Source organism: Gymnogyps californianus, chromosome 12, assembly GCF_018139145.2.
Source record: "Gymnogyps californianus isolate 813 chromosome 12, ASM1813914v2, whole genome shotgun sequence".
In the NCBI taxonomy this organism is placed as follows: domain Eukaryota; kingdom Metazoa; phylum Chordata; class Aves; order Accipitriformes; family Cathartidae; genus Gymnogyps; species Gymnogyps californianus.
The window spans coordinates 19,898,739-19,911,415 of NC_059482.1; the positions used below are offsets into that span (position 1 = coordinate 19,898,739).

Here is a 12,677-nt window from a genome sequence, read left to right on the forward strand (position 1 = left end):
TTCTGTGGTGCAGATGCCACTGAACCTTATGTTTAAGATCAAACAGAAGTTAATAAACTTATATAGGTGGTTAGACTTAATGCTTGATGTTTACTGACCTTGAAACATAGAAATATGCTGGCATATTGCTTGAGCAGCTCAATGATATGCAAGAAGGGATGCAGATGTTAAGCACTGGCACAGTTCAGTAGTCCATATCCGATGTAAAACATGCAAAAGTCCTTCTATGGCCCAAACAAGCCACCTACTGAGTAGAAGTTAGATACATGAACTGAACTACTCAGATTTTACATAACAGATCAGCTGTATATGTTAGACCAGCAATAGACTTTTTAGGCTTTGTTTCTAGCATCACCACTTACCCAGATGAGACAACTGAGAATTGAAGTTGTTTATTGCTGTGGATGCTACAGCCCATTAGTCTGGAAAAGGATAGTACTGGGGGAAGGGTGCCTGGCATCAACCTTTCAGAATCAGATGAATAGTCTGCATCAATGTTATGCCTGTAGTTTTTGGCTGTTCATATCACCCATGCGAAAGCACGAGCCTTGGATTGTTAAGGATTCCTTGAAGTTTGGGTCTTATTTAGAAAATCAGCCTAAAGTACTTCATAGTACATCAATTTTGAGATTTACAGAAATAGTAGTAACTATTTTCAGAATTCATGTTAGCACAACTCATTATTTAGAAGAGGTAAATAACAACTTACATTCTTCCGTTTGGCAGCCAACAAAGCTTATTACAAAGTTGGTATCTCAATTAGATCTGATACTTCACTGATACCACTAGCCATAATAGAATCTGTCAGTTGAGCTAGCAGACATTTCAAATTACCAGTGCAAATTGCTCTTATTAATTGGTGCAGGGCAAAGGCATTCAATTTCAGGATGAATCATCCTGTCCATTGGAAGGCAGAAATCAGAGTGCAATCATTTTATGCTTGAGCTGTTAGAAACGCAGTGTTGTGACTACTACTACAAGCTGCTGTCAGTAGGACTGGAGACACTAGCACTCAGACTGAAGGGTCGCTATAGTTTTTCTGACAGCAGTCACAGCCACATCTTACATGATTTTACTTTTGAAATGGAATTCTAATGAGATGCATTTCTACCACATTTCAAACTGTATGATTTTGATCATTAAAGAAACATAAACTAACTGCATCTATTAGATAAGCTAGATACCATGTGCATAATCATTGCATGATGTGCAAGATGCCATTTCTTGTTTGATGATTTTGCACTCTCATGTTGGTTTCACACAAGCATCTTATGTAAGCGTTCTGAATTAACATTGTAACTAGTAATGGAAAAAGGGACTTCTAGATCATCACATATCTGTGACAAATGCTGTGAAGTAGAGGTTATCCTAGCCTTGGTGCAGGCAACCTGTCTAGTTCCCCATAAGCCTTGTTCCCTATGACTTGACTAGCTTGACCAAGTGCTTTGCTGCAGGTAACACTGTCATCACGGACTCACTGCAATGACAGAGTCATCTGTGTTCCCTTTTCATAGGCACTTGCTTGGACTTCTCTATAGTTTAGGCGGTATCTGAGTGAAGATGAGGCTGACTGCCTACGTCCAGGATGCTCTAGGGTTAAACCTACCTGACTTTCTCCTGCCTGCCATGGGGGAGGCTACCTTCCCTGTGAAGAGTGGACCCAGAGCCCTCATGATACCCTGGCCTTCCTTCTGCAGCAGAGTTGCATGGTTCTTTCAGGGTTTCCTGGAGTTCTGAACATTTACAGTGTTTTGTGAGATTACACCAGTATCTATACACAATTTTAAACAATATTTTATTTAAATTTCATGTCTATGTTTTGCCACAAGGCTACAAATTATTCATTGCACAAAGCAGTCAAATAAGTACAATACACTATAGATAAAACAAGGAAAAACTACAAATATCTATAGTATGGTGGAATCAGTCATATAAAAGTATTATCCATATCTTTAAGAAAAGGAATGTATTTTTAATCCATGCTGTATTATGGAAAAAAATTAGAAATTAGCAGGCAGGAAAGTGACAACACAGTAGAAAGAAAAAGGCTGGAAGGAATAAGGAAGCATCTTACATTTCAAATATATAATGAAGTTACTATCACAGTACTAATTCTGTGAAGAGAGACCATGGATGGCAGTTTTCCAATGGCTTATGAAGCTATTAGCAGAAGTACTGATGGGAAGTAAATATTTGCTCTATTGAATTCATCATTTTACCCGTAAAACAAGTTCTGATGCCAGTCAAGCAGTATCGGGAAGGCAAGACTTCTGAGTCTGCAGTAATTCCCCATTGTAGATGCATAACTAAGATCAGAATTTATTGAGAAACTGTTCTTAAGAACTTGGCTTGTATGCAACTAGATTATTCAACATGATTTGTAAAGAATTCAGTAAGTGGCAGTAGGATATTCAGAACATACTTAGCAAGGAGACCACCTTATCAGAAGAATTAACGAAGCTTCATTTTGAAGCAATAAAAGAACAGTCTTCTTCCAGAAACCCTGCTTGTACATGGAATGCAGAAATGGATGGCAGGAACAGTCTCAAGTGACTCTAGAAAACAACTGACTTGCCGTTTCCATTCTGTTCATGCTTAGCCTTGTCTTTCAGTTGTTAAATACTTTGTGTGTTTACAAATGCTGTCCTTAGATCAATTACAGGACTTTTACTTTATACTAAGGCTAAATTCTGTAGATGTCCTATCAGTAAATAAAAGCAAATATCATGGGATTAAAAAAAAAAAAAAAAATCACAATTAACAGCAAGTATCATGAGAAGGCATTTAACAGCAAGCACTATGAAATTACCCTACAAAGATGTAGCGCTGCCATCTTACAATCTCATCATGAATCTCAGGATATTTGACGAAAATTCCAGGTTTGAGCCATATTAGACTACCAAGAATAGGCCCATCGCAATATATGCTCTTCTGTGTAACAGTAGCTTCTAACCTCACATACCTTGTGTATTTGAAAACATGCTCCAAAGGCTGAAACAGCAGAAGATTTATAATAAAAAGACTTCTTTCTAATATCATGCCTATGAATCCTTTGACAATGGTCTGATTTTAGCCAGCTAGAATAAAAATAAAATAAAAAAACCTGTTCTTGATAAGGGTCATTGTTTAAATGTGAAAGAGATTTCCACAAAGCTGTGGAACATTTTAACAAAATTTTTATTTAAATACTCATTTTATACTTTTCAGACTGCAGTAAAAATATCAGAATAAGATCTCACCCTCTGAGTAGCCAGAATCCCTGCTTTGTCCTGGCTTATTCTTGCTCCCAGCTTCATGAACATGCAGCAAACAGCAGTCCCCAAACAACAGAAAAGTATCTACAACATTGCCTGGTCACCTGTACCTGAATGCAAGGCACCTGCCTCCACCCTTTAGTAACTCTCCAGTTGCCCACTGTCCTGGTGAGGGTTCAAAAATAAGAATTTAGTACTGCAGGATGGAACCCTAAAGCTAGTGGTAGACATGAAATCTGAATTGAAATTGCTATGTCAACCATCTTGTCATCTTAAAAAACAAAACAAAAAACCACTCCTCTACATATACCAGAGCGGTGGTCTTCTGTGACTAAGCCATCGACTGATAATGAAAGTTGTATGACTTAACAAGAAGTAATATCTGAAAACATCTCAGCACAGCTGTCTTTATCATATTCTCTAGATCCTGTGTGGAACTGCTGATTCTGGACTCCCGTATTTATACCAAGTGCCACAATATGGGTACCAAAACCATGTGTCATGTATTAGAGAATTTATTCATTAGATGTGAATACTTTCCATTAACAATGTTGGTCCTGGTTTAGCCAAGATGACACAGAATTTATCACATCAAATTCTAAATGCTTTTGCTACAACATTTCAAATCTACATTAACTTTCAAGTATGCAGGCGAATTTATAGAAATTATATTAAAAAAATTAGCATAGCTTTACATTAACAAAACCCCAAAAAGATAACTAGTTGCATTGCAGATTACTCCATATATCTCTCTCTAGACCCCATAGATCTTATGATTCATAATACAGTATTAAACGATACAATTACAAGTGTCAGACTAAAAGGTTGTGCCATAGAAGGAAATCCAAAGGACCTGATTGTCTGAAGCCGATGATTACGTAGGTCTAGGCGACAGGAATTTTGTACTACTTCTTGCAGAATTTCACTTTCACCTACATCCATTAGTCCACTAATGTTCCGCACCTAGAAAAATTCAAAAGGTTGCCCCTGAAAGCCAGACTGGCACAACAGCAAAAAGCTTTATGCAGTAGCAAATTCAATGCTATTTCAAGTGAACCAACTCAAACTGTATTGCAAAAACACATCTGAATGTGAGGAAATCAACATCATTATCCTGATGTCTGAATTCCTATGAAACACTTCCCAGAATTCAGTACAGATACACTACAGGCAAGAGTCACAGATCTGACTGTTCTTTGTCTTGGCTCCTTCCACATATGGATGCATTAGCTGGAAAACCTTAAGCAAACAAACTCATGAGCTTTCTTCCTGGAAGTCAGCTCATAGTCTCACGACAGAGCTTCAAACATCTCTTATTTAGAAGGAAAAAAATTACTAAATCTCACAGATTGGTTAGGTGTGATGAATTTCAACCTCTTCATAATGTCAGTCTGCCATACGTGCAACTCAGCATTAGGTAGATATTTTGGCAGATTAACTGGAACAGTACAAAATTCCCTGATTTCATCTAACATACCCTAAAAAGGCAACAGGAAGAAAGATCACTGTGAAATATATGTTGTCTATAAGGCTTTGTGTATAATATCTACTTACTTATCCCTGTAAATAAAAACAGTAGGAGGCAAGCAGTTTGCAAGTTTCAACAGAGGCTTTTGAAAAAGTTATCATTTAGGAGGTCCTTACTCTCATCCAGTCTCTCTCCTTCCCTCCTCTCCTCCCTCATCCTTCTGGATTAGCTTCTACCATTTACACTTAAAGCTCGTTGTGAGCTAGTTATGTTTATGGCTTGTTAGTGATCTGGTCATGGCAGGAGCCTTTTGGATAGCAGCCCAATCCCATGACAAGAATTAAATTGATTTGCAGGAGTCAGCATTCCTTACTGCGCCAGCAAACACAGCCAGACTGTGGCACTGGTACATCCACAGTTTCTCCAAGCCATGAAGTGATTCTATTTAGAAGTCAGTGATCTGTACTTATCAGATTACCACAGAGAGAAAAAGTTCCAAAGAGCTTTGTCTGCTCTCTCTCACTTTCCTTTATTCTGCTAACACTCTCTTGCCATCTTGGTTTCTTTCCCAGCGTTTGGAATTATTGCGTTCAGTGCTTACATTCCCTCATAGTGCTCTCAGTGGGGGGTGGGGAAAGCAGCAAAGCACCAACAGTTCCTCTATCCCTCTTAGTAAGACTCAAGATTCAGTTTAGTTTTTAATCTTACATTTTCCACTTCCCTGAAGACACGGAGAAAGTTCTCCCTTAACACCCCTTTCAGTTCAGTTTCATTCCATCCTCTTCTTAGAAGTTCCTCAATCAAAGAAGGGTATTTCGAAACATCTTCCAATCCCTCAGGGAAACTGTTGGCAAGAGCCACACAAGAACATTCAACACACATGTCCTGGTTTCGGCTGGGACAGAGTTAACTTTCTTTTTAGTAGCTGCTATAGTGCTGTGTTTTGGATTTAGTGTGAGAATGATGTTGATAACACTCTGATGTTTTAGTTGTTGCTAAGTAGCACTTATCTTAAGCCAAGGGCTTTTCAGTCTCCCATGCTCTGCCAGCAAGCAGGTGTGCAAAAAGCTGGGAGGGAGCATGGCCGGGGCAGCTGACCCGAACTAGCCAAAGGGGTATTCCATACCATGGAACGTCATGCCCAGTAGATAAACAGGGGGGAGTTGGCCGGGAGGCGCGGATCGCGGTTCGGAAACTAACTGGGCATCAGTCAGCGGGTGGTGAGCAATTGCATTGTGCATCACTGGTTTCCCCCCCCCCCCCTTTTTTTGTTGCATTCCTTTTCATTACTATTATTATTATATTTAATTATTACTATTGTTAGTATTATATTTTACTTTAGTTATTAAACTGTTCTTATCTCAACCCACAAGTTTTACTTTTTTTCCTTTGCTTTCCTCCTCCTCACCCCACTGGGAGGGGGAGGGGGAAACGGCTGCGTGGTGCTGAGTTGCTGACTGGGGTTAAACCACGACAACACATCACTGAAAAAATGTAGAAAAAGAGTTTTAATTGACTTCTGCGCATATTCACTTTTGGAGCGAGCTCACTTTGGACTCAATTCTTCCTCTGAGAAGTTAAAAAAAAATTTAAGAATTCAGCTGACAAACAGAAGCAGGACTGGGACACAATGAAAGGCTTTTTCTGCACAGAGGATCCCATTAGCAGAACAAAACTGTGTATTCTGGAGTGAAGATGCACTTGTGTATAGGCAGAACAACAGCATGGAAAATATTAAAACAAAAGAAAAATCCCAAAGTCATGTGTGCATTAATCCACTCTTTATATCTGGCCTTTAGACTAAGAGGAAACAGCTGCATCACACATGGAGTTGGTGCAATCCACTTCTGTAACTGAGAACAAAAGGGAACCTGAAAACAGATGATAAACTAAGGAGTTTCAGGCAATTTTGTGTACTCTGTTGTTTATAAAGTCATTTTTCCAAAGAAAATACAATTAGAATAACAAAAAAGCAGTGAAAAGAAAGCTGTTCAGAACCCTCTACTGAAGAAATTGCAATAAGCAAAATTGACCTATGTCTTGTGCTAATTCTTATCAGAATAAAAAGGAATTAGAAGAAAGAAGCTGCAAAACCTGCATTAAACATCTGTTTTAAATTGTATTTCCATGAGTCTTTGACTTTGTTTTGAGATAACTAATATTTTCTGTTATTTTTCTTTTCTGTGGAGGTGTGGTGATAAGCATATCTCAAGAAATCTGTGCCATTACTTTCTACCAGGACTTAGGACCTTAACGACTCCACCACCAATTAAACTGAGGGTCTTTGCAAAAATGCATGCAATAAAATGTATTGTTTTGTTGCAAACTGTGTTTTTATTTTGGAGATTATAGTTTCAGAGCTATGATTAGCTAACTCTCATGGGAGCTGACACGCTGGTTTTGTGGTCCTACTTTACAGATGTGAGTGACTGTGACTTTCATACCCAAGTGTGTCTTGCATCTCCCCCCTGCCCCCCCCCCCCAAAAAAAAAAAAAAAAGGAGGAGATGAAGATTCAACAGAAAGATAAAAAGCAAAAAAAGCTTTAGGGTTACGCCAGCAAATGCCACCCAATCTGCATTTATTTCCCGTGCTATAACAAGACTAGCCCAGGAGTGAGCAGGAGAGGTTATGTTGTAGGCTGTTCACCGTGCTCTGCTTGCCTCAAACGCTTCCCAAGCCTCAAAAGCAGGAGTGGTTTCACAGCCCCAAAACAGTTTGGGCTTTCCCCACTAGAAAGTAATAGTGGAGGAAAGAGTTTTGCAGCATCTCCCTGGGCTAACCCATTTACCATCTAAAGGCTGAGGCAGCTTTTCTGTCATTCATTTTCGGCTTCTGGATGAAAGCACCCTCTATCACTGTTTTTGTATGTGCAAACCACTGCCTAGAACACACAATTGCAGAGTTCACAGGGCATTAGGATCCGTTTCCACATTTGTAGCACTGCTTCATACAGTCCTAAAAAGGAATCATTGTCCCCTTCTTTCATAAAACTTGTTTTAGTACTCATCACAAGACAACTTGCTACAACTCTTTTAGTCTGCCTTCTTTTTTCCCCAAAAGGAATCAAAACGTTCATAATTTAAGGAGCATATGTCAACGTATGTACAATTTCACTAACCGTTCCACTCCATCGTAGTCACCACCAATTCCTATCGATTCTGAACCTGCAATTTTCTTTATGTGGTCAAAATGATCTGAGAGAAAATATCAAAGAAAACAGTATCTAAGCATCCGGCAAGAAGACAGTTCAGACATATTGGTACTAGGTGACTGTTCTCCTTAATCATGGATTCTTAATCAAATCCTTTTAAAAAAGTAGTCAAAAGACGTCCTAATAATACAGGTTAAAATTTAATTATGCAGTTGATGTATTCTGGATATTTAATGATACTTAACTAGATGTTATCTGTTATTAAGCACATCAGGCAGCAATCGTCAAAATAACAGCAACACTGACGAGATGCAAATGAGGAAAAAGACATGATCATCACAGCACATTAATTCCCAACAAGTAGCCCACATATACCAACAGATTTTTCATTACCCATTACAAAGCTATGCTTTCCACTCTTAATCACAAAGGTTTAAGGTGTTTTCCAGAAAGTAACAACTACTTTGGGATTAATAGTTCTTGGCTCCATTTGGGAGCATCATGTCCTCCAGCTACACACCTTGTACCTCTTGTTATTGTTTAATGAATATTAGCTCCAAAAATACCTAGAGCTGGGGTAAGGTGTGGAAGGGAATAAACAAGCATTATAATTTACATGATCTCAAAAATGACGCAGACACCAGGAAATTCATAGAAGCCACCCACAAAAACTACAGTATATTAACTTCAAACCTGCAAGGGTAGAAACATTAACAACTTTTCTGCCACAGGCCAGTACATCTGCATTGAAAGTCACCATGATAATCCCCTTGTTCTTTTTCTGAAAGATATGAAGAGACAGGTAATGAGTGGACACTCGTGTCTCCTGCAAACCTCATGGGCATCTCACATAGATCCTTCTACATCCATCCATCAGTGAGCATAACACTCTATAAGTCAAAGCTCAGATGGCAACACAAGGCTTTGCCTCTCTGTCCTTTACCCTGGATTCATTATATTCTCATGTAGCCTGGATCAGCAGAAGTCCAGTGACTGCATCAAACAAACTCAACCAGAATTTCAAAGTATTTCCAAACACTGCATTTTTGTAGCCAAAGACAAAACACAACCCAAAGAAAATGTCTCAGAAGCAAATCTGTAACTTGCTGCTCAGGGATCTGCTTATAAATCCAGTTCAGAGATGAGAAGGTGAAAAGTAAACACCACTACTTGAATGTGCAAGTTTGCCTCAGACTAGCCAAACATTGCCATTAAAACAAACAAAAAAAATCCCAAACCCAAACAACCCAAACAAACACCCACCCCCACACCCCAAACCCCCAAAAACCCCAAACCAAAAACCATATTGCTCACCAGTTGCTGGAGGATATCATCAGGAACATTTCTTGAGTGATTACAAATAGAAAATGCTGAGGAATGGCTGAAAATTACTGGTGCTTTTGAGATATTCAGTGCAGCTTTTGCTGTGGAATATGAAGTATGAGATAAATCTATCAGCATACCCAGGCGATTCATCTCCTTTACCACTTCCTAAAACAGATTTACAGACAACAGTATCAGTATTAAGTTTCCTTACAGGAAATCATTTAGCTGATATATGTAAACAGATAAATAAATTCTGCAGCTGTCAGCTAGTCATAAACATGCTGTGCCTGTATGGGCTTCTATTTGCCTATTGATTTAATAGTAATTTATTCACTCACAATTAACTAGCACACCGCCCCATGCTCAAAACTTAGAAAACTTAGTCAATCTAAAATAAGTCATTTGAACTGTTATTCACATCCCACTACTTCCGCATATTAATTCATACATCTGATCTGTATTAAAACAATTGTTATAATTAAATCTAGCGCTTCTTTTACCCTAAGGAACATCACAGGGAATTTGGTTTGACTGAACCATAATCACGTCCTAACTATCAAGAACTTCCAGTAATTAATTTTTAATGACAAGCTGCTTTTGAAAAGATAAGGCCAGAAGTTGTTAGTTGCATGAGAGATTGCTTAGATTAGCATTCGAAAGAGATCCTTACTTGGCCAAATGCAGTCAGACCAATAACACTAGGATAAAAGTTGTGTATTCCTTTAGATGACGATTCAGACCTTAAAAAGGGGAGTGAGGGAAGAGAAACATTGTATTATTCTGGAGACTACAATATCAGCAACTGAAACTTCTTATGCTACACACAATAAAAATCATTACCATGTCACAGCCAAATGTAGGGATAATGAGCTACATAATACGTATCTTGTTCACACAGTGCTTTTTATGTTCATGAGCGTTTTCTGGACGTTATGCCTTCAGGTTCAGGACTGTTGTATGTTTGTGAAGCAATGCAAGACAAGCAGAGATGCTTGTCAGAAGTGTTCTGATAAAATAAACCTTTATCAGAGAACAAAGATACACTGAAATGTCAGTTACCTGTCAGCCAGAAAGCCTGCTTTTCAGCCCTCTCTGCACACAAGTCCCTTTTCCCCGAGTCAGTAAAAGAAGGAATTTCGTCAATCTGGCAAAGAGTTAAGTGCTAATATTCTGGTACAGGAACTAAGTACCCATCTCTGTAGCTGCATATGGAACCTCCAATTTTGAGCTGGCCAGAGAGGACAGCGTTGAAGGCTGCTGACTGCTGAGTTCTTACACAGCATTTACCCTCTTTTATCCACATCATATGCATTTTTAGCACTTTTTTTTTTTTTTTGGCCTGTTTTGCCCTATGTAATTTCCTAATAAAGCAAAGGGGATAGCAATATTACTATCTTTGTGTTGTTCACAAGGTTTAAAAGTTCCCAAATTGTCAGCATAACAAGCACTACATAACAGATCCTTCAGCCTCCCACTTGACACATGGAAAGTGATTTACCCCAAAAACCTATCATCCTTGACTTGGTTCAGAGCCTTTCACAGGTGGACTCTGTGTCTGAATCCGTATTTTCCCCATCTTGGAGCTGCCACCACTTTGCATTAGTCACACAAAACCATGCACTTTAGTTACCAAGGTGTATTGCAGGAATGTGTTAAAGTCATGTAACGAACACCCAGGTCATAATACATCCTCAGTGTTGCCAAACTGCTGTCAATGGAGTGACCACCTTCTATTCCAATCAAACATGCGATCCTTATACTGTCAGAGATACCTGGAAACAACAAAGGAAGATAATTCCCAAGTAATTTCATGACAGATAAGCAGCCAGCACTACTAAGCAACAATTGTTATTTTAAATTGCAAGCAATAATACTGACATTTTCATAGAACAGGAGCTTATACTAGTGCATGTTTATATGGCAAATTTTCTTATGACTGCAGTGGGCCAGGCCTGTGCACAGAGTCAGTTATTGTGGTTCATGGAAAAACTGAAGTTAAAGTTACTCTTTAAACCAGGATAACTGGCCTGATTGCAGCTCTCTCTTTTGCGCATACCTCCTGCAATCCCATTTAAAAAAATTTCTGTTACAAGAAAGAGCATCACCTTGGGAAGTTGTCACAAGTTCAAGCTCTTCATAGCTGTTACACATCCTCTTGACAACATCAATTTGCTCTAAGGTCAGACGCACAGCATCCTTGTTCTGAGCGCTGCAAAGAACATACACTGACCAAAACTGAAAGAGACATTGACAAGTAAACTAGATAACTTGTGTTTCAACTTGGAAACTTTCATTTGCCAATAGTGAAGTTCATGAGCACAGACCAAAATAATTTCCTACAGTTTACAAGGGAGTTGCCACTATAGTTTTTCCCCCCAAAGGAAGAGTTACAATGCACGGCAAGAGCACCCACTCCAGACATTGTTAAAACCTCCTGACACACTCAGCTACTCCACAGTACACGCAGGAAAGCGGATGTAAGTTTACTTCAATTTATTTATCACAAAACAAATGCTGCTGTTTTGGTTAAGGGTACCTGGATTATGAAACACAAACTTTTGAAACACAAATGTTATGGAGAAGTGTCTGTGGCTTTTCAGTTTTTTTGTTTTTCCTTTTTAAACAGAAAGAGCCAAAACCAAGGCCAGGAGTACTTTTGTGATTGGGAAGGAGGCAAATGTAAAAATATGTTCTCAGACTCACAACCATGGCAGTACATACCTGAGCTCCCACATAGCCAGCCTGAAGTTTCGCAAGGTTCGTGTGGGTCTTGTTGAGTTCTCTTAAGTTGACTCTACTGAGTCTATTTTGGTAAAATATTCTCAGCCGCAGTACAAAGTCATTGTGACTAGAATTGAAAACAAATAGGGCTTGTGATAGAAGTAAGTTGTTCCCCTTCTAAACTCAAACATAATTTCTTCCACTGTTCATAGTTCCTTAGACCATTAATTGCCAATAATCTTTGCAGTAACATATGCTTAAAAGTCTCCCTTCTTTTGCAAACAAGCTTTATTTCTTAATTAGGACAGCAAGAAACTTATTTTGCTTCTCCCATTTTTGTAGCTGTTGTGTTTCTGTATCTATTTTTCTCCCTGTCATTTCTGAAGGAATAGAAGAACTGAAATTAGCCATCACAGTCCTTAGAAGCAAGTACTTATGGTAGAATAATCAGTGCTGCCTGTGCTAGAATAATCAGTGTTTGTGTTCCCAGGTCAAAATACACTCACCACAGACCCCATTCCTTCAAGTTGCAAGGATACCCTTTCAAGGTACGATGCCTGCTTTCTAGCTCTGCACAGAAGTCATTGCTAATGAAAGATGCCATTAAATTATGGGAAGGAGACAAGGATATTATGTAAAGGAAATAATAATTAAGTGGCAAAACCTGACCAGAAAATCACAAATGCATTTAAAATAACCTGATCCTATAGTAAGTACCCTCTGAACTAAAATTCCTTCCAGATAAATCACTGCAA

General features: G+C 38.7%; 1 protein-coding gene across 5 annotated transcripts in view; it reads right to left on the minus strand.

Annotated features, from left to right (window-relative positions):
• Positions 1-1,788: 1,788 nt before the first annotated feature.
• Positions 1,789-12,677, minus strand: part of LOC127020966 (dipeptidase 2-like) — a 50,004-nt gene continuing 39,115 nt past the window's right edge. For 4 of the 5 annotated variants that reach the window (XM_050903848.1, XM_050903847.1, XM_050903846.1 and 1 more), the window contains 9 exons: positions 11,923-12,049; positions 11,307-11,436; positions 10,832-10,973; positions 9,872-9,941; positions 9,190-9,366; positions 8,569-8,656; positions 7,843-7,918; positions 5,431-5,566; positions 1,789-4,217 (listed from right to left, as the gene is read on the minus strand). In XM_050903848.1, the coding sequence (XP_050759805.1) occupies positions 4,032-4,217; positions 5,431-5,566; positions 7,843-7,918; positions 8,569-8,656; positions 9,190-9,366; positions 9,872-9,941; positions 10,832-10,973; positions 11,307-11,436; positions 11,923-12,049 (1,132 nt within the window). In that variant the 3' untranslated portion in view covers positions 1,789-4,031. Of the gene's footprint in view, positions 4,218-5,430; positions 5,567-7,842; positions 7,919-8,568; positions 8,657-9,189; positions 9,367-9,871; positions 9,942-10,831; positions 10,974-11,306; positions 11,437-11,922; positions 12,050-12,677 lie in introns of those variants that run through there. The other variant, XM_050903849.1, reaches the window with a different exon arrangement.